This window comes from Dermacentor variabilis, chromosome 3 (assembly GCF_050947875.1).
Source record: "Dermacentor variabilis isolate Ectoservices chromosome 3, ASM5094787v1, whole genome shotgun sequence".
Lineage (NCBI taxonomy): Eukaryota > Metazoa > Arthropoda > Arachnida > Ixodida > Ixodidae > Dermacentor > Dermacentor variabilis.
Genome location: NC_134570.1, coordinates 26,475,788 through 26,497,212, shown reverse-complemented (window position 1 = coordinate 26,497,212; position 21,425 = coordinate 26,475,788). Strand labels below are relative to the sequence as shown.

Here is a 21,425-nt window from a genome sequence, read left to right as displayed (position 1 = left end):
CGAACGCAATCTGAAGCGGAAAAGAAATAGTCAACTGGAGAAAGAAGCGTTAGCCATCATTTTCGGTGTAAAGAAGTTCCACTTCTACCTTTATGGGCGCTCATTCACCTTGGTCACAGACCATAAGCCTCTTCAAACAATATTGGGCCCGACAACTGGTATTCCCACCATCGCAGCTGCTCGTTTGCAACGCTGGGCCGTTACATTAGCAGCCTACTCTTACAATCTTATCTTTAAGAAATCGAGGGAGAACGCGGAAGCCGATTTCTGCTCGCGTCTGCCGCTGCCAGATCTTGAAGCGGAAACCAAAGAAACAGAAGAAACATTTTATTCGTTGCGATTGAACTCGTTGCCTGTTTCTAGTCGAGATATCGCGGCTGCCACATGTAAAGACCGAATTCTTTGTCAAGTGAAGGAATTCATAAATGTGGGATGGCCCGCGTCGATCAAGGATGAACAGTTGAAGCCTTTTTTTCGCAGATGCAACGAACTGACGGTGCATCAGGGATGCGTCATGCTGGGCGCAAGAGTAGTCGTGCCTGCAAAGCTGCAAGGGTTCGTTCTGGACGAACTCCATGACGGCCATCCCGGCATCGTGCGCAGCAAAGAACTAGCACGCAGCTACGTGTGGTGGCCAACTCTTGAGGCGGACCTCGAACTTCGTATCAGAAGCTGCGCTAGTTGTCAAGAGCAACGTAACGCTCCAATCAACGCACCTCTTCACCAGTGGTCATGGCCGACTTCATCGTGGCAGCGTGTTCACGTAGACTTTGCGGGACCTTTTCAGAATACCATGCTTTTAGTGGTGGTCGACGCACATTCTAAATGGCCAGAGGTTTTCGAAATGAGATCGACAACTACAGAAAGCACGATTGGTTGTTTGACTGAGCTCTTCGCACATTTTGGTTACCCTGAAACAATTGTTTCCGATAATGGACCTCAGTTTGTTTCGCAGGAGTTCAAGCACTTCGTGCAGGCAATGGGAGCGCGCCACGTCCTCACGGCTCCCTACCACCCCAGCTCCAATGGGTTGGCAGAGCGTTTCATCCAGACCTTAAAGAATGCACTGCGCAAAGATGGCACAGGAGGAACATTGCAGGTAAAGCTGCATAAATTTTTGCTGTCGTATCGCAACACGCCACATGCGATGACTCGTGAATCACCAGCGGCGTTGCTCCTAGGACGACGCTTACGCAGTCGGCTAGATGCCGTAAAGCCTTCCGTTGGGGAAAGAGTAGCACACAGACGGTGCACTCAGGCATTAAGTCGTCCGTGTCGCGAACGTCACTTCTTGGTAGGCGACAACGTGTTAGCACGTAATTATTCTGGAAAACCAAAGTGGGCTCCCGCTGCGATTGTTGCTCAAACAGGACCTCTCTCTTTCCAAGTAAGTGCAACCACCCCGAGGGGCACCTTCACCTGGCGTCGTCAGGATCAGCTGCTACAGAGGCCTGCAGAGGACGTTACCCCTAGGCATGGAACAGCTGGCGAAGTTACGACCAGCGAGTTCCTGTTTTATCCCGAGACTGCCGGCGCACCAGTGCCTTCCAGTCCACAACCGCCCATGGTAACTCCGGTTGCGCAACAGGCAACACCAGCACCCGCCGAGGCAAGACGCTACCCCATGCGAAATCGTCGCCCGCCGGATAGATTCTGAGCTGGACTCTGAGTGACTGTGTGCTCCATTAAAAGGGGAGGTGGTGTTGTGTCGGCTGGCGCTCATCGTGATAAGAGCACTCTGCGAAGTGCGCATGCGCCACTAAATGTTAAAAGCAGAGTGCCCCTTGCTAGCGGCCCTCTCTTTCTTGTCGAGCCTCAACCCACAAGCATGGGTTAATAAACGTCGTTCACCCGGAACTTGTCTGATCCTTTTCGACACGCCTGGCGCAAAACGTAACACTATTGACCTTCATCCTAAAAAAAAGTTAGCTCTATGTATCCTAACACGAACGTTTTGACAAAAAGCACTGAAGGGCTTCTCCAGGTTGCCCCCATAACCGGGAGCAGCCGATATTCGAATTGACATTAAACGGAAAGAAGGGAGCTGGGCAGGCCATGTAATGCATAGGGCGTATAATTGGTAGTGAATTAAAGTTGCAGGATGACTTCCAAGGGAAGAGAAGCACTATTCAGGAAGGCCGATAATTGGGTGTGGTGAAATTAGGAAATTTGCAGGCACATCTTGTAATCAGCAAGGCAAGGGTAATAAGAGATTACTGGTAGAAGTTCGTCCTGCAGTGGGCGTAAAACTAAGATGATGGTGATCATTCAAGAGCTCAAATGCTGTAAAAGGCCAACAGCAATGTTGCAGTAACCCATTATTGTCATGCGTTCTTCCTTCTCGCCATGCCTTAAGCCTCTCGAAGCCCGCTTTAGTGAAGAAATATTCTTGCGGTGCGGTCTTTCTAACTTAAGCGTGATACGAAGTGTCAACGTAGATATATATTGGTTATTTTCGGAACGTAGCAAGCGCACGGCGCTAAAGAGAGTAAGAGACTGGACGTCGTGTCTTATCGCACATAATGTGCAGGACATGAATAAAGGGAAAATGAGACATCCACCCGTTCGTAGCAATTGCTACAAAGGAAACTACTACGTCAAACTCTTGCCTTTGCTTCGTGTTGTCGACAAATTCGACTTCGCCCTGCCATCTGCTAGCCGCCTGGTTGGCTCACATGGTAGAGCGGCTGCCCCGGAAAGGCGGTGGTCCCGGGTTCGAGTCCCGGACCAGGACGAATTTTTCTTCAACTATGAGGCTTTTCTTTCGAGGAACCCGTATGGGTTTCCTTTGTAGCAATTGCTACGAACGGGTGGATGTCTCATTTTCCCTTTATTCATTACATCTCTCCACCTTGCGCGTTTCCGCAGAACTACTACGTCAATGTGCAGGACAACTCACCATGTCCTTCAGCTTCATGTTTCCGTGCTCGTAAACCATGGCGTTTGGAGGCGTAGCCACCGGCAACATAAAAGCAAATGACGCCGATACTGTCACAGGTATCATGAGGAAGAACGGATGAATCCTCAGTGCCTGGGCCTGGAAAGCAAACACAATAAAGTTTAGGCAGCGCCTTTAGACACGACGGAGTGTCCCTGGTCATTGCTGTGGTCTTTCAAGCAGAAGAAAATAGAATTACTGCACTACTACTTCTGTGTTTTCGTATGGCAACGTCACGTCAACAGCATAAATTTCTGGCATACAATGGTGTTGTAACGAAGCGTAACGGTATTTTTGGCTGCACCTGGTCTCGTGGCTCTTTCACTAAGGAGCAGCTGTTTTTGCGAACATAGAGAGAGAGAGAGAGAGAGAGGATGGTTAACCAGAGGTAGTTCCGGTTGGCCTTCCTGGACGGGGGAAGGAGGAAGGGCATAAAAAGAGAAAGAGAGTGGAAGGGGAGGGGGAGATAGAAATACGAGCACATACAAACCACGTACACTATAGAGCGGTAACAGGAGCCGTTTTTTAAGTCTATCGTGAAGGCCCGTAGACCGCAGGAACCTTAGTAAGGCGAGTAAGGCCTTCAGCGCGGATGTTCTTTGAGAGCACTGACCTAAAGCATATAAATGTAATGTAATATAAGTATACAACTCCGGGAACGTTATGAGATGCAGTGATATACATGAGGTCCAAGTGCAGACTCACGAGGTAACTAGTGATGGGCAGGAGAACACTGGCAGTCGCCGTGTTGCTTGCGATTTCGGTGACTGTAGTGGTGAAAATGCAGAGAACAGCTACTAGCAACACCGGATGAAGCACATCCAGTCTGGTCAGGTACTGGCCCAGCATCCGGGACAGCCCGGATTTCTGAAAAAAAAAAAAAAACGGAGAGGCCTCACCAAGTCACTCTCAAAACCGCTTGTGAATGGCCTTCGCAGCTTAATGAAATTATTTGTCGATGCCAACCAGTCACAAAACAACGCTGTTTACGTTTGAATCAATTGAGCTACCTCGTGCAAACAATAATCCATCAAAGCATAGCGCTAAACTAGATGGAAAAGGAGAAGAGGGAGAAGTGAGGAGTAATAAGCTTGAAGGCAAGGTAATTAACCATCAGGGAGCCTCCAACTAGCAATCCTGCACTGCGAAAGAGATAAGAAAGAAAACAAGATGGAGGGGTGCATAACAGACACACCGGCGAAACATATAGGCAGCCAAAAAGAAATGTAAATTTACTTTCCACTTATAAATCAAGCGTACTGTTTCTTATAAATTTAAGCAATGATATTTATTTAGTAACTTATAGAGTCAAGTCCGGAACTACTGCGCAGAGGCTCTGTTAGGCATAGCATGTCACCAATACATTAGAGTTCAACACTCGAGGGTGAATCAGAAAGTCTTGCCGCTACTCTTTATTAGCCGAAATAAGGTACATACAGGGAATTACAAATACACGTACTATTCTACGTACCTTATACTATTTTCCCACATAGTGCCCACACCGGTTCAGACATTTGTCTCATCGCAGCACTAAATTTGAGAAATGTTGTCGTGAGTCAGCGACACACGAGGCCTCCCCGAACACTCATTGTCATGCAAGTCTTCACGGCGTACAGTGAACGCACGGCATCAACACCTCACACTTCTCAAAGCGAGACACTCTTCCCCATGCGTGGGCTGCATTTTCCCGTGGATTTCGATGGGCGTTAGTCCCTTGCTCCATAGAAAATGAATCACAGTTCGTTGCTCGTACACCGTGGACGTGCGAAGCCCAACCGCCGTCTTCAACAACTGACAGCAGAGCCGTGCCGCGGAGCTATCCGGCATATAAGACCGGGCCGGTCCAAGAAAGGTCCACCGCTGGGAATAGATATGTTGAATGTGCATTTAAAGCCGTGTATTTGGCTAAAAAAATAGGGTCCGCGACTTTCTGGTTCGCCCTCGTATGTTCTCTGCAAGATATTATTGAAGCCATAAACCACTGTACGAGCGACCCACTCCATACGTCTACGGCGCTAGTATATGTTTTGGGGTGTTGGGTGGTGCCTGAGAAGATAAGACGTTTAAATATAGCGCAATGAGCTTTCCCAACGAACTCGGGGCTTCTCAGGGCTAATGCCATAGCACAACGCAGCGCGTTAGGATCCATAGCACACGACCGCTCTCGTAAGTGCTTTAGTCGGGGCAGGCCGATTTTAATACAGACCGAGAGTTGTCGCCCGTCACTTTCAAGCCCGCTTGATTTTTATCCTGCTATAATAACGAATGCATCGCTTTTTCATAGCGCATGACAATTTCGATGCAGATTAGCGTCTAGGGAATACAGAACGGCATGTGCGACTAGTGTACGTTAACGAAGTCTCCATTAAAACAATGCAAGTATGACACGTGTACTTTGCTTACCGATGATGCTTCTGCCATGGAGAAACTGCCTCCCATGAGCAGAAGGACGCCCCAAGGAATTTTTCTCTGCACCACGTTCCACTCGAGCAGAGCCGGTCCCTGAGGCTCAGCGATCGGCCTCGCCGGTACCAGGAACAGCAGGCTCACCAGAAGCATGGCCGGTGTGGCGTCCTTGATTTTCCTGCACTTCGACACGATGCACCGTGAATTGCCGCGCTCACGTTGGAGCAATGCCAACATGCAGTGCAAACTGCATTCCTAAAGCAAGTTGGGGTGAATACAAAATTTGACATCAAAAGACTCGTTGACCACGTTTAGTGCAATTTTTTTTACTCTCTTCAATGTCGCGAGGTGCTTTTCGAGAAAACATTACGCCATAAAAATTTTCGAAAACGCCTATAGGGGAATACACGACCAGCAAGGATATAAGACTAATAAAAATGCGTTTCTTCAAAGCACTCAAGGCCATCCATGGGTCGTTTAAAGTCGTGCTCATGAAGAAAAAGAACAATTAGTGGCGGTAACGGCCAAGAAAGCTACGAAATGCAGGATTCAACAGATGCACTAAACAAGTTTATATTTCTACTCAATTGACTTCAATATCAGCTTTAACAGTAACATTCTGGAATGTTTTGAACCTTACTAAAACGAAACAGAAGTTTTGTATTTTCGTGTTTTATCTATATAACGGGCGGAATCTGCAAAAAGAACAATGGCCGATGTCCTAGCTCGCTTCCATGTGGTGTTTATTCCATTTGCTCTGCTAAAGTGATTCGCTTGGCAAAAGGAGCTCAAAAGCTCGAGAACTCACTTGCCAAGTGCGAAGAAAGAGGACCAGCCGGTGACGACGTACGGGTCCCGGAAGAACCACAACAGCACAATGACGACGAAGATGAACAGTACAGCACCTTCGTGGAACCTTTTTAGAACAGTTGTGGTTAGTAATTGTTCACAAACGTTACCAAATTTGAACGGTTCCAAACAACCGCGCACGAATTTAAGGCTAATCGCATGATCACTACTGAGGTAGTGCTTCTAAGCTGCCGCTACAGATAGACGAAACCATTTAGGCAACAGCAGAAATGTTCATTCCGTAGGTAGCTATTAAATGTACCCCGGTCACACGACCTATGCTATAGTTGAGCGTTGCACTGTCACATCACACTTTGATCACATAGTAACCATGTGCCCGCTGCTGTTTATGATAAAAGAACAATAATAACCATGTTGTAGTTGGTTTGGCGATATGCGACAACTGAAAGGGTAACACTTAGACAACGCTGACCTGATCTACCGCTGCACAACGACACCGTCAGTTCCGTGGTTGGTTTTTGTATACACAAAAGCGGAGGGGGGTGGAGGCTGAAGATTAGGCCTTATTCTCGGTATTTGTTGATTAATTTTAGTGCGAGCTGAGCATAGCAAACGCTTTACGCTCTATTGAATTTGTGTTCACTTTTCAAATGAACAGGAACATACAGGTTAAGCATACTTACGATAACGCTCCGAGCTCATTGTAGCGCTTTCTGATAGCGATCCGAACTGATTCTGGGTTCAGATGATTGCCACGTAATCTGAAACGATTAAATTGGGCTATTACATTAGTACACTGGATAAATAATGGGATATATAGCTTTTGCAAAACGTTTTTGAATGAAATGCTGCTTTAGTTGAATGGTATTCAAGAATGAGAAATAAACAGCAAGCTAGTGATTATCACGGTGACAGACCGGCAAACTGAGCGACTAAGTTTGTTTCTTCTTTCATGTGTGAGAGAGATAATCAATTTTACTGCTAACCTGCCAAAATTACAGTATTCCACTGCATGAGCATGACATGACCGAATGAGCAATATATGGACAATTCATGCGGCATCTATGAACAAGAATATGCACTTTGGCGCCCGACCAACGTGAAAGAAGATGTTACAGCGTTGGTGCTGTAAGCTTCCATTCTTCAAGTTTGTTGCCACGTAAGTGAAGTGCTGTGTAATACATATAAAAAGAGGGACTAAATTCTTACCTAGCTTAAAAAAAAATCAGACGTAACTGGTTGCGTGTGGGTTGGTACCATTGAAAGTCAACAAGCTGAGAAAATAATTTTTTTCATTAAATTGTCTTGCATTTGCAAGCAAGCACATATTTAGTGCTATTTCTTGTTTTGTAAGTGAAAACGAATGTGGGAGACTCGTTGCCGCTGTTTGGAGCCGGACTATTCATGGCGCGTGTTCTGGTTGCGATATAATGCTTAAGAGAAAGTTTTAGCTCGGGCCCAACTCCGATGCCGCCTTTTCGGATACGTGTAAATCGCAGAAATGCTTTTCTGAGATAACCATTGGGCCGACTTTGATAACATTTGTTCCATCTGAAAGATATAGTTAAATTCTAGTGAAGGCTGGAAGCGGAATATTGATTTAAAACTTCAATTTCTCAAAAAGCAATTTTCAAAGATTGGTAAGTTTAAAATAAACAGAAGAACGAAGTTTACAATTTTGTAGCTTTGCGCCAATAACATATCTCACAATTCTGTAAACTGCATCCGCTAGAGCAGTCAAAGCGAAGAAATTTAATATATCAACTTATATCGTAAGTGCATTTGTTTCATTGTTTACAAGGGATTTGCAAAACTCCTACTCAAATATTATTGGTCTACTTGAGAGTAATGTGTAAGACATTAATTTGGTACGCTTTAAATGCGCCATTAGATTCAATTTATAGAATCTTCTTTCATTGCAGAGTTGAAGAGTTGTAAACTTCATAGTTTCAATTTCTGAAAACGCGATTTTCAACAATATTATAAAAAATGACAGCCTAAATAAATAATTCGCTTCAAGGAGTCACTACATTTTTATTTTTATATTAAATGCAACAAACTTCATCAAATTTGGTGCAGTGGTTGACGAGAAAAGCGATCTCTCCTTTTCCACTTGCGAGTAGTTATATAGGAAACCACAAGCTAAAGCTTCGGACACTTAATGCTTGCATTAAGTGTCCCTTTAAACCTGACCTAGTGCTGTCCACCATTGGTACGTATGCAGTGGACACCGACCTTTTCGGAACAAGCTGGAAATACAGGTAGAGCCAGGCGAAGGTCACGCACACAATCATGGTTGGCACGTTGTATATCATCCAGGTTGCGAAACTCAAGGAGCTGGACTTAGGGTACAACCTGCAGTACAATGCATAACGCAATCCATTATTACACGGCATCGCTGTACGGCCAACACCTGCCTCTTTCGACGTACCTACTGAAACATACAGCAGCTTATTGTAATTTATGGTCGTAATTAATACCTCAGACGTTCCCTACGTGGCAATATCACGTTTAAAAAGTATGTAGCATTATCTGAACCAATTCAGAGCAGGCTTTTAAGGACCGTGGTGCCTACTGGTTAACAAATTTATATAAAACGCTCAGCAGCATGTACTGCTAGTGTGGTTAGAATGATAACACGGTTAGAATAAGTAAAATTTTGCAAGAAAAAGGTAACATTTGACGCGAAGCAGGAGAGTTATCAACAAGATTTACAAATGTACGAAATCTTTTAATTGTTTTCCATCTACGTGCGAAACATACTTTGGTTGGGGATTGATTAGTTTTAACCATCCTGAAAATGTTTGTTATTGGGGGCATCAGTCGTTGCAGTCTTGCATCACATGAGCGATGACGCCTGCCATGTAATTTTACTGCGGACAATGTCATCGATATTCATAATCTCTCTAATTAGGAGGCATTTTGCGCGTGCAGAAATAAACAAAAATCTTCGCAAAACGCGTAAATTAACGTGATTTAGGGATCGTAGCTCATCAGGATACTTTCTATTTTACCACATGCACCCACAATCCTCGTTGGCCAAGGATTGTTGATCAAAGGAGACACGCCTGTTTCATGACTCACTCCTCGACGAGCCCCATGAGGACCAGGTTCGGAGCCGTACCGATGACCGAGCCCGTGCCACCAATGTTGGACGCGTAAGCGATGCCCAGCAACATGGCGTTCCGGTACCTTTCGTAGCAGGACGCTCTGCGTAAAACGCACATTTGCTCTATGGAAGAGAATACCTCAAGATTTGAAAACAATGAAGTACTGGAACCCCTTTAAGAGGGAAAAAAAGCCGGCAGATGCCACGTTCTGGGGTAAACGATGTTATGTGAAGCAGTGTGCGGGGAGCCTACCAAGTTAACGAAATGGCTATGAGAGCACCAAGACATGTACGTGCCTGTTTCATGACCTACATGACACGCATGAAATTACATTCATGGCATGACCCATCATTTGTGTTTGTCATACACTCCTCTCATATTAGACCAATTTCGGCATATACCAAGTTAACGAAACGACCATGAGAGCACCAAGACGTAGGCGGCTAGATATATGCTGTCAAAGTGGCAAATGTTCGCCAAGAAATGCTTGACATTTAATAACAGCTCATCCCATTTCAAACTGTATCTTCGAGAGTCGTCGTTGCATGCAAGATGGAAGGTGCTTTTTTATGGTTCATGTGGAAATTTGACGTTCACTTTTAAGCTGCACTTTACAAAGAAACGCATAAGGGTTTCTGAGAACGACAGCTTCTTGCTCGAAAAAAGTTTGTACCGTTCCGTGGATTTAACCCGGGCATTTGCTGCACCAATTGAGCTAACCAGGAGTCTTAGAGATGCCAGAACGAGGGCGTATTATTCTAGAGCTCGAAGCTCTGAAACAATAATTACCCAAACTTGGTTATTCATTTTTCTACAATGCGTATGCTCAACGTAGCAAACGTGTTCGAGTTGAGGGTAGGAGAACTCTTGGAAATGGAGTTAAAAGTGCCACAAACGTTTACGCCTGCAGAGTGAGTTGGAAGTATATTTTTTACAATAGAGCCCGACAGCGTTACAACACTCGCAAACATGCTAAACTGCAAAAAAAAAAGAAAACGGAGAATCGAAAGCCCGGGGACGCTTGGTTCAAAAAGGCATCGAAATGGAGCACAAGTGACAAGTTACAACTGTGTTTACAGCGAAGCTGTTATTTGTTGCCCCCCCCCCTCCCTGTGTACTGTGTCCTTCAGTGGGTTTCTTGGCGAGTAATGTGTGCAGATCCTTCAGACAGTGTAGTCGTAAACTGGACCGATCACGGAGACTGTGACGATCCTTACGCTATAGTTCAAAACGTGTTTTGGCAAGGGTTTGCAACGTGAGCCGATCCGGCAAGCAGTGCAGTTTTAATAATCCCGATAATGCTATCGCATTACAGTCACTCAGGTGTAGTATGTGAACGTAGCTTCTTTGCCTCTTCTTCCGTGTTTGGCATCAGTGTCTCGCCGAATATACGTAGCAGAGGAGGGGAGGGGGGTCTCCACAATTATGTGGCGCACAAATAGAAAGCACGAATAAAATTTACAATACAAACGGCATTTACAAAGGATATAGTGCATCTTGCAGGATAAACTCAGCGAGAGGTGTCTTCTGTCGTGTGGTCGCCTGTTCACGGTATTCACGGAAGATGCATGTTCGAAGAGGCAAGTAAGTTCGATATGTCGAAATTTTTACTTTGAGAGTGAATAGAACCATATACTTTGATTGCAAATGTTAACTGAGTGTCATTTAGCAGAGCCGAGAGGAACAAGCAAAAACAAAACAAGGTAAGTAAAACAACGCGAGAACTTCATCAATAATGCTCAGAAGAGTGGCTTCGTTTATGTGGCTCTTAAGTTGTATGATGACCCCTGGTAGTGTTTAGATTAATTTCATTCCTCTAGAGTAAAGCAGTTAAAAGTCAGAGTCTGTGCTTCTTTTTTGCCTTCTGGTGCAAGAAAAGCACATAAGTATAAAAAACAACACACATACTTTCGAAATGTGCGGTGATACATGCATCATGGACTGCGTGGAGGAAATTACGCGCTAATACATTGTTCAACAGGATCAGGAGCGGCGATCATCGGCTGATACCTTTTATCGTCTTCCTTAGACTGGAGTTCAAAGCTTTCTACGTTGGCGTCAGCGCTGTTTGCAGGGAAAGCTTCGTTGGTGTACCCACTTTCCGGAGACCCTGCACGTTAATCAAGATAGACCAGATTTATTTATTCAGTAGCCACAGGCGCCAAAAGGCATTACAGTGAACAGACATTTATTTAAAATACCTTACAGGCCCTATGGGGGCATTGTGTAAGGGAGGCTACAAAATTACAGGAAAGGTTTTACAAAACAGTTAGAAACGTTCACAAAATATCTTTTTTACCCGACGTGGGAGGAAAGAAAGAACAACAAAAGTTCAACAAAAGTTACAGAAGTTTCAAAACACAGTAAGTTATACATGGGCAATTCAACCAAAAGGTAAAAGAAACGGGGTAGTTGCGTCACTTAAACAGGGCAACTTCAACAGATAATGCTACTGCAGTCACTTCAACAGATAATGCTACTGTGACGCAAATATAAATTTATTTAACCTGTGGTGATAATTTAATCACAAATAATGATGCTGGTCAAGCACCTACGCAAGCAACAGAGAAATGCTCCAGAATAACTTCAGTTTGGCCTAGTTGGTGGTTACTGCATATCATACTGACCGCTAATAAAGACGAGGACCGGGAAGGAGAACCGCGCATGTCGTCGTTCTGTATTCTCTTCCCTCGTCCTCGTGTTTATTAGCGGTCAGTATGATATGCAACGGAGAAATATTCCCGAAAAAGTCTGTTCAGTAGAACTCAGGACAACAAGCAGTTTCGTAATGTGCCGGATGTCCGCGGAGAGAGGAATAATTGAGAGTTGTTTGCGGTAACGGAACGCAGCTTTTTTCCTCAATACCTGTCAATATTCAAATGTATGTTGTATATGGGAAAATAAAGCACTTACTTAACTATTTAGAACAGTCACGGTTCTTTTTCAGTTCGTCACATAATAATACGTGTGTACTTAGGATGCCCAGTGAAACTAAAATTTCGGAGGAGTGCTCGTGATTTATACTGGGTCTTCATTCAAAAAAGTGTGTATATAGCATGGAATTATTGTATCAGGTAATCAATGAAACATACATTGCATGTACAACATCGCTAGTCCTAAAATCGTTTCCATTTTGCGAAAAAAAATTAAGATAATTTAAACACCTTTTTCAGGAGCAACTCAATGAACTGATCATGAGTGTCGTGCTATACAATTTTAAATGGAATTTTTATGGACATACAGGCGTTAATGCAAGTAGCGTGGATGTCACCTACCGCTCCTGAGACTCTCTTCAGAGTTTTTCTTGCAGATTTCGTTGACGACTGCGTCAACGATGGGCAGAACCATGAGTGTGGTCGCCATGTTGCTAAGCCACATGGACAGGAACATCGCAGTGACCATGAAGCCTAACAGAAGCCTGCAATGAGCGCAAAATGAAGAATGCCAAGCATGGCTGAAAGATAGACATACGAACAACGGACAAGGTTCAGAACAAGCCCACCACTTGATAGGCTCAGACAAGTGAGGACAGCTCTCCGAAAGTGTCACAACTGTAAACATAAGTGTTCCGAACGCAGTTTAACCTACGTTTGTAGACCTGGGCATATCAAAGGTGTATCAGGTGCTGCACTGAGTAAACACATGAAAGAGCCGCCCGTTTTCTTGTATAATATGTGTGTCATACTTATCTTTGTGCGCCTTGTGTTATGAAGCCCGCTGCTGACTGTGTCCCTGTGTGCGTATTATTTATTCTGTGTGTGCTGTGAATCTGTACACCGGTTCACCTCGGTCCGCATCGCGGTCGAGACTCAGTGTAGCGTGGTACATGTCCTTGTCGTTTGTCTCTGTATTTTCCAGTGTGTCTAGGATCGTATGCAGACTCTATTTATTCTCTTTAGGTAACTACGATATAAATTTCTTGAATCTGTTGCATTCTTTCTGATCCTTCAGTGGCTTTCTTATTCTTATTAATATGTGAACAGGAGTGGCCACCACCATTATAGGCTGACTAAACTTCTTTCTTTTATTTTCATTCCAACAAAGAAAGTTTAAGTTACACCCAAGACTTCTGGTCAGAAATATCGATGTGTCCTCACCAGAGGGTTTTGGTGCCGATAATGAGCAGAATGCGGAGTGCGATCCTATAATGAAGATTGCAGTTTTCAACAGCGGCTGCTATGATCATGCCTGCCAAGTACATCATAATGGCATCCTGTAAATTGCACAAACTGGAATTACCGCGCGTACCAAAGGTATCTTGCAGCAGGCAGTTCAATGCTGTAGCTCCTGACTTCATATGGTATTTCAATGAACGATAGAGGTGCCTCCTTTAATGAACAAACGTCTATACTTTGCTGCAGTGGAGAAGTTTATAACGCACTAAAGGCGAGGACACAGAAAGACGCGGTACACACAAGCGCTGTGCGTACCACGCCATTCTGTGCCCTCGTTTTTTCGTGCGCTGTAAACTTCACCACGTCATACCAACACACTCAAGACCCTACGTTACTATACTTTGCGATGTAGCTTTGAAGGACAAAAGTGCGTCGGTAATCTTGACAACTTAGGTTATCCTTATGATGCAGATGCAGTGGTACTGCATCTGCATGAGAGAGAGAGAGAGAGAGAGAGAGAGAGAGGAGAAATACATGGTGAATTCGTGCACGCGCACAAACGGCGCAAGGCAATCAAAGTGGTTTACAAAGACCAGTCGCCCTTTAGGAGCACAAAAGTGCTTTCACTACCTTGCGAGCCGACGAGCGATGGAGCCCACCGCTCGTCGGGTATTCGAGTAGCGCTTGAAAGTAGTAGTCATTGAAGGAGTCGGAGCCTTTATCATGTCTTGAGAGCAACTAGGCTTGCTGTGAACTGTTGCCATACCTTCATGTATGGCGCCGTTGTGCTTGCAGTGTCTAGCACACCGAATAAAGGGAACAAGCAGACGGGCAGCAGTGATGTAACGGACAAGTGAACGACTTCGAACATCCAGTAGACAGCCATGAGAAGGATGACGTAAGCACATCGCGTTTCCTGCAAAGAGAAAACAGCAGTTATTATAACTGCGTATCCCTAAAGAAGCAGGCCAATCGGGCTGTGCCATATCGTGTCTTCGTGCATTTGAATGGGAAAATGTCACGTTTGCGAAGTCATGATGAACTACAGCGAGTTGAGGAATACTGAGGTAGCTGCCTTCGCAAAAAACAAGAACACGAAAACAAAACAAAAGCGAAAGGTAATTAATGCGAGCGCTGCGTGCCTCCATCGCGCACGCCGCTAGTTATCGTCTTCTCCGTACTGCCAATTAATTGAACATTCAGGGTAACAGACTGTAATCGCTATAAGCTGAAGAACTCGTCATAACAAGTGCTGTTAAGACCAGCTGTTAAATGTTTCATTAAACCTTCATTTTAATACATTTCCGAGCAATTCAACACCAGAAGAGCTAAAAAAATGTTTCTTCTGTTAACGTTCTTAAGAGGAGAAAGTGTACGCTGCGGGAAGAGGAAGCGTTACATCGCACCCAACTTAGATGTTTTTTTTTATGAATCGGAAACACAGAAATGCTATAATTACGAAAGCGATGCTGCAATCATCACTAAATATGGTCGTATAAGATAAAAAAAATCAACCTAACAACTGATGGAAGCACAATTATGGCCTATATCTTGTCTGTTTACATAATAACGTGTAGAAGAATGTGTAGCTGAGAAATTCTGAGGTGATAACCTAACTCTTCTCCCTTATTTGCTTTATATCGCTTTAACAGGAAAGCTTAACTTTCTGAAGGTACAACTCACATGGTAATTTAACGACTAAATTTGCAATTGTATCCTTCGCCTTGGAATTGGGAATTGTGCCTGACAAGTACACTTTATTGAATACGGTACTTCTTTTTTATTGATACTGTGCGCTCCCTAAGGCAGCCTAAGCCCCTAAATCGTTTCTGTGGAATTTGGGTATTTCTTTTTCACCTGCGAGAGGAGCACCCAGTGTATGCCTTTGTCTAAAAATGTTTGGTTAAGTTTATGTTCCGTGAGCCCTGAAATACATTTTCGGCTTTGTCAATTAAGGAGTGACCTCTGGTAATTTTGCCAAGCGTAGGCGAAACTATCGCGGCACTCGAACAGCCGTACTCGAACACCTGCGTTTGTTTTTAGCCACCGCTTGAGCGAGTGCACCACCTACTTTCGGGCTGCTTTTTTCCGTGACACCAGCGCGCGCCTCACGTATTCGTCAATGCGTTTATTCCCAAGGCCGATTGAAGGTAAACGCGGGCGCCCCTGGCCCAAAGTTTTGAAGTCAAAATGCGCGCGCCAAATATTGCTGGGTCCTTTCGCTTAGCTGCAGCTGTTCTCCTGACGCTCGAACACCAAAAATGATGAGAACAACTGCCCACCTGAACGCCTGTATACCCGTTGAGCCCCGAAAGGACAACAAACAGCTCAGTATATACATCCATGGCTCTGCGAGAACTTCTTTCGCAGATGCAGTGGCTCCAAAGCTGTTGACTAAGCGATACGTTCGAAAAGCTCGCGTTTTTTTACTATACTCACCCTGTGCGACCGAAATAAGGACACACAAATAGACTCATACCACAGAACAAGCGCTTGTTTTGTGGTATTTGTGCCTTTGTGTGTCCTTCTAATGTGTCCTTATAATTGTGATTATAGTTCGGAAGGTGGACCAAGTAGCCCTCACCAAAATGTTACTAAAGAGTTTTTGAACATTGATTGACACGACGCGGCATCTACTGAACGCTAACACCTACTGAAATCCTATTGACAGGGCACGACACAGTACTCGCGTCATGTCTTCCCTCGTGTACATCAATTCGCTTTTTTTTGCGCTGTTACACTGCTTCCTCATATGAACGAACTCAAACACGTACGGACATATTATATAGATGTTCACGAGAGTGCAACATTCTTGTTTACACCTATATAATGCGTTTGTACACCGTGAACTGTACGCTTGAGAACCCACCTTGGTGTCGTGAAGTATGAGCAGAGGCGAGAGCATCACGGGCGCCAAGAGTGCCATGATACGCCGCCAGTGACAGCGCACGAACCAGAAAACACGCTTGGCAGCCAGCAGGCAGTCGCCACTTTTACCCGCCATACCGTCGGATGGGGGTGGCGCGGGAGAAGGTGATCCTTGACGAGCTGTCTCGATATCCTCGTCGGCCGCACAGCGTTCGTGATGGTCTCGAGAGCCAACGAAATGCACCTGGGTCACGGCAGGCGCGGAAAGCCTCAATGTCTCGCCTGCGACACAAGTTGAACCGGGGTCCGTGTCATCAGCATCATCACACTGGTTCGCTGGGCTGTACCACGGCTGCTTTATGCGCAGGCGACGCTGCGCGTAGGACAACATCGAAAGCTTGCAGTCAGCAGCAAACGTTTCCGGCGGTCGCTTCTAAAGCGAGCTGTTTTTCAGGTCGGCCACAATCGGTGCAACATATACACGTCGTCGTCCGAGCCACTTCCACCTCCCGCAAGAAGTGACGTCAAAGTGCCAAGCTTGCTAAACAGAAAGGCGGTACTTCCCTGCAGCAGTCTCAACTCTCGGCACGTCAGAAAGACGGATCGCTGCCAGTGTCAGCTAGTTTTCCGCACAAAAGCGCGAGACACGGCACGTTCCTTCACCGGCCAGGGTCAAAATTGACAAGCTCGTTCTCTGTACAAGGTGACGTGCATTCGCTCGCTGGCTACACACGGTGCGCACTTATGGGTAACACAGCAATGGACAGGGGACAAAGACCTCGCCGTACAGCAGCCAGCTTCGGCGAGAGCCGCGGTGTGTGTATGCGCGTAAGATCGCTCGTGCAGAGCGAACGCGGGGAACTGGACTTCCTCCGGGGCAGACGACTTGCCGAAGCAAGGCGAGCCACCGCAGGCTAGCCGAGGGTGCGCATTCAGGTCACGTGTCTACGCGATCGACGATGGAAGCGAGGCGGTTGCCCTCGGCACACTGGCGAGCTGGGACTTCCTCGACAGATTACTCCGCCCAGGAGTCGTAATTACGGCGGCAATGTATAGTGTATCTTCGTTTTCGTTGCTTTATCATGTTTTCCCCACTGATATGTTTTTGCAAAAGCGCATGGCTCGCTTGGAACAAAGCAACAGAAGTAAACAGAGAGCACCCAGAAGATAAAGAAAGGCAAGACAGAGAAGCGACCACACGCGACATCTAGGTGTCACCGCTCGGCAATGTTGGAGGACAATTATAGTGATAGTTTTAACTATTCCAACTAATTGAATGATGAAGCAAATTAAATCTCCCTAATACAACACATCAATGGTAAAATGCATGCTGTAGAAAAATTCCTACTGTAGCTGCAAAACTATGTTGCAAGGGAAAGAAAATTATAGGTGACTAAAGAGGCCGATGTGTAAAACACTTAGTAATTATAAAGTCCACGTCTTTCGGTTCAGCACCCTCTTGGCACCCCGTGTCACTTCGCATAGCATTTGATCGGAGGAGGAGGAGATTGACATAAAGTTTGAGAAGACAAAAAACACAGTAATCTAAAGAAATGTATATTCTCATTGTTACTTTTTCTCTTGCTGTGCAAAACTAGCCGTCGGAATTCTTCATTCGCTTGTGTTTGCGTGCAACTTAACAATCTGATAGAAGTGCGCACTGTCGGAATAGGCCATATTTTTTTCGTTATTGCTCTTTTTACACTATTGTGGCATTTTTTTTTGATCCTCTGAGCGTCAGCATGCTTAAATCTTTTATTTTTTGCAGCACAGCTCAGCAAGCTAACTGTAGATGTCCAATCGCCATGTTTTATGCCGGGGAAGCCACTCAAATTACAGTTTTTTCACTGCATTCGCTTTCAGAATTAAACAGTGGGCCTCGAAGATTCATCTGTAATATTGTTTTAGCGCGACGATGTTTACTCATGCAAGAAGATGTTAGAAAGCTTTCAAGATGCGCCATGAGCAACGGTAAGTTCTTGTGTGCTTTGAACCTCTCTGCAAATGCCCACTGGCAGGTCACTGCTTAAACTTGGTATACCTAAAACGTTGTTAAAATTGACTGATTTCTGGCCGTCCAATCACTATTACAGCGGTACGCATTAATGTTTCCACACTCAACAATGAATCCCTCTATGTTGCGCCATATTTTGACCATGAAAAAGAAGACTGCTGGCCTCCACTAGCAGCTCGGCTGATAAATAAAGTTCCTTTAGAATATCGCGATTGCCTCTAAGCGATATTAGGGTGTTCTTTATTCTATTTGAAGAACTCTTCCTTTGGAGTGTGCAGACTTCGGTCTACCTTACTTTGCAGCATGTGAACTCTTGGGGTGTGAACACTTCGTCTATTCCACCTTGTCGAAGACTACAAACTTTAGTTTACTTCGCGGAAGCTTGGTTTGACAGCTGATGTTCCTGCGGCGGGGGAGGCGGGGAGGGAGTTCCTGAAGCCTTTCTGAAGAGGCCTCATAGTTGCAAATTTTGAGAATGTCAGTCGAAACGCGCGTGCACAGTGCGGAATAAACTGCGTGAAAATGCAGAAACACTAGATCAGACGACAAACAACCATCGCCGCTGACACTATCGTCCAGAGCGTTTGCGACGCGCTTGTATAGACAGGGATTCCATGGTCAGACGGGGCTTATCAACGAAGCTATTGTCGTTGTGGTTTTGCAATGGCGCTAATCTGCCTCCAACGACGGCGCGTGCGCTGCGCGTGTGAATCGCGACCATAACGAGCGTGGACAGGTAATATAGGCCTCTGCAGGCAGTGGCGTGACATTCACACGTGATACGTCATAGGGTCCATGTATTTATACTGTCATGCGAATGGTCTCTACAACTGTAGGTTGCAGAATAATGACCCTGTAAAAGGCTGAGATGCACTTGTATGACCCACTTGACATCAGCGTCACCCACACTCGCGCAACGCATCCACAAACAGGTTATCAAACTGTTTGCTAAGTTCTCTGCCTGATCACCCGCAGCGACACATTTTAATGATCAAGAACTCATGTTTGATACATGTGCTGTGACAGCTCCTACGTAAGGTTCCTGCGTTGAGATTGTGTTCACGTTAGAAAACACTAGGCATTCGAAGCCCCTCTCCCTCACAAGGCCCTGTGTGCAGATTCGGACCGCGAATGAAAGAGTCACCGATTTAAATTTTAGACCATGTAAACACAATGTCGGGAGCAGAAGACAAATTCATAGAAACATTTTCTTAATTTTCACGATGAACTGAAGTTTCTGTTTACTCGCAACGCTGCATCATATTGTCACGATTCACAAGCAGCAGGAACTGATAAATAAAGGGCAGGACACTTTAATTGCAGGTAAACTGCAAAACGATGGCGCAGGGACCTCTTCTTCTCTTCTGCATTGAGCGAGATCTTCGTCTTCTTCTCTACGTGCCGCGTACTGGATGTGGCATTTGCCTCCCTCCAGAGAGAGAATCGTCCCGATGCTCACCGAGCGGCAGGGAGATGTGTCAAAGTCCCGCCTGAGTAGCTTTTCTGAAAGCCCTCGCAGACGGATGGGACTCCAAACCCACACTTTGTCGCCAGGCTGATATGTGATGTAGCGGCGCCGCAGATTGTGGCGTCGAGCGTCGTAGTCCTGTTGTCCGGCGATTCTGACGCGGGCGAGTTGTCTCGCTTCGTCAGCACGTTGAGCGAAAGCTTCAGCGTCCGTGCCTATATCACCGCATTCATGTGGCTACATCGCATCGAGCATCGTCGTCACTTCATGGCCATGAAGAAGGCTAAATGGTGTCTTTCGCGTTGTTTCCTGTTGAGCAGAGTTGTAAGCGAATGTGACGTGCGGTAGAATGTCATCCCAATTTTTGTGCTTCACGTCTACGTACGTACTCAGCATGTCGGCGATAGTCTTGTTCAAGCGTTCTGTTAGGCCGTTCGTTTGCGGGTGATAGGCTGTGGTCTTTCGGTGAGCCGTGCCGCTGCGGCTAAGCACTGTCTTTAGAGGTGTAGCCATAAAGGCAGTCCCTCTATCCGTACTTATCGCCGCTGGTGCATCGTGCCTCCGAACCACGTTTTCAATAAAGAATCGCGCTGCTTCGACTGCGGTGCCACTTGGAAGGGCCTTGGTTTCTGCATAGCGTGTCAGGTAATCGGTGGCAACCATTACCCACTTATTGCCAGTATTGGAAGTCGGTAATGGTCCGATAAGGTCCATCCCGATTTGGGCAAATAGGGTCGTGGGCACTTGGACTGATTGTAGTGGCCCAGCTAATTTCATATATGAAGGTTTTCGTTGCTGACAATCGAGGCACGTGCGGCCGTAATGTTTCACAAAGGCGGCAATTTTTGGCCAGTCATATTTCTCTTTGACTCGGGCCAGTGCTCGCGTGTAGCCGAGGTGGCCAGATGTCGGTTTATCGTGGCAGGCTTGCATCGTTCATCGTGGCAGGCACGTTGAGACGACAAGTAGGCGGCTGCTTCCGCTTGCAGAGAAGTGCTTCTTGCAAAGAACATCATTACGGAAGCATAATGATGGCAAGCCCCTTGCAAATGTTTTTTTCGCGCTAGTAAACCAGCCTTCTAAAAGTTCAATAGGCGGAATCAGTTCGCTGTCTTCCTGCTGCTGACGAGCAATCGTGACTGTGTCTAGAACACCTAAAAAAGCCACGTCTTCGTCATCTTATGTGACGTATTGCTCAATCGGTGACCTTGAAAGGCAGTCGGCGTCGGAATGGTTTCGTCCGGACTTGTACACCACTGTCATATAGAATTCTTGAAGCCTTAGGCTCCAACGCGCTAGTCGACCGGACGGATCCTTGAAGTTGGTCAGCCAGCAAAATGAGTGATGATCGCTGAAAACACTGAAGGAACAGCCATAGAGATATGGGCGAAACTTCATGACTGCCCATACCACCGCAAGGCATTCCTTTTCTGTGGTTGAGTAAGTAAACTCAGCACGTGAGAGCGTCCTGCTTGCGTATGCAATGACTCTCTCGGCTGAGTCTTGCCACTGCACGAGCACAGCGCCAAGACCTACGTTGCTGGCATCCGTATGAATCATGGTAGGAGCGTCCTCGTCAAAGTGAGCCAGTAAAAGAGGCGTTTGCAGGCGCTGTCGGAGATCATTAAACGCTGCTTGTTCTTCTTCGCCCCATACGAAGGCAACGTCTTCTCTTGTAAGGTGCGTTAACGGTGAA

The 21,425-nt window shown here is 45.8% G+C and overlaps 1 protein-coding gene across 2 annotated transcripts in view; it reads right to left on the bottom strand.

Annotated features, from left to right (window-relative positions):
- The window catches only part of LOC142575326 (Na(+)/citrate cotransporter-like), a 39,878-nt gene that overhangs the window by 5,549 nt on the left and 12,904 nt on the right, over positions 1 to 21,425 (bottom strand). The window contains exons 2-13 of one of the 2 annotated variants that reach the window (XM_075684589.1): positions 16,249 to 16,529; positions 14,146 to 14,295; positions 13,362 to 13,477; positions 12,540 to 12,682; positions 11,275 to 11,374; positions 9,239 to 9,364; positions 8,390 to 8,509; positions 6,838 to 6,915; positions 6,153 to 6,260; positions 5,342 to 5,522; positions 3,644 to 3,805; positions 2,900 to 3,037 (exon numbers count right to left, since the gene is read on the bottom strand). In XM_075684589.1, coding sequence (XP_075540704.1) covers positions 2,900 to 3,037; positions 3,644 to 3,805; positions 5,342 to 5,522; positions 6,153 to 6,260; positions 6,838 to 6,915; positions 8,390 to 8,509; positions 9,239 to 9,364; positions 11,275 to 11,374; positions 12,540 to 12,682; positions 13,362 to 13,477; positions 14,146 to 14,295; positions 16,249 to 16,383 — 1,557 coding nt within the window. In that variant the 5' untranslated portion in view covers positions 16,384 to 16,529. The remainder of the gene's footprint in view (positions 1 to 2,899; positions 3,038 to 3,643; positions 3,806 to 5,341; positions 5,523 to 6,152; positions 6,261 to 6,837; positions 6,916 to 8,389; positions 8,510 to 9,238; positions 9,365 to 11,274; positions 11,375 to 12,539; positions 12,683 to 13,361; positions 13,478 to 14,145; positions 14,296 to 16,248; positions 16,530 to 21,425) is intronic. The other variant, XM_075684590.1, reaches the window with a different exon arrangement.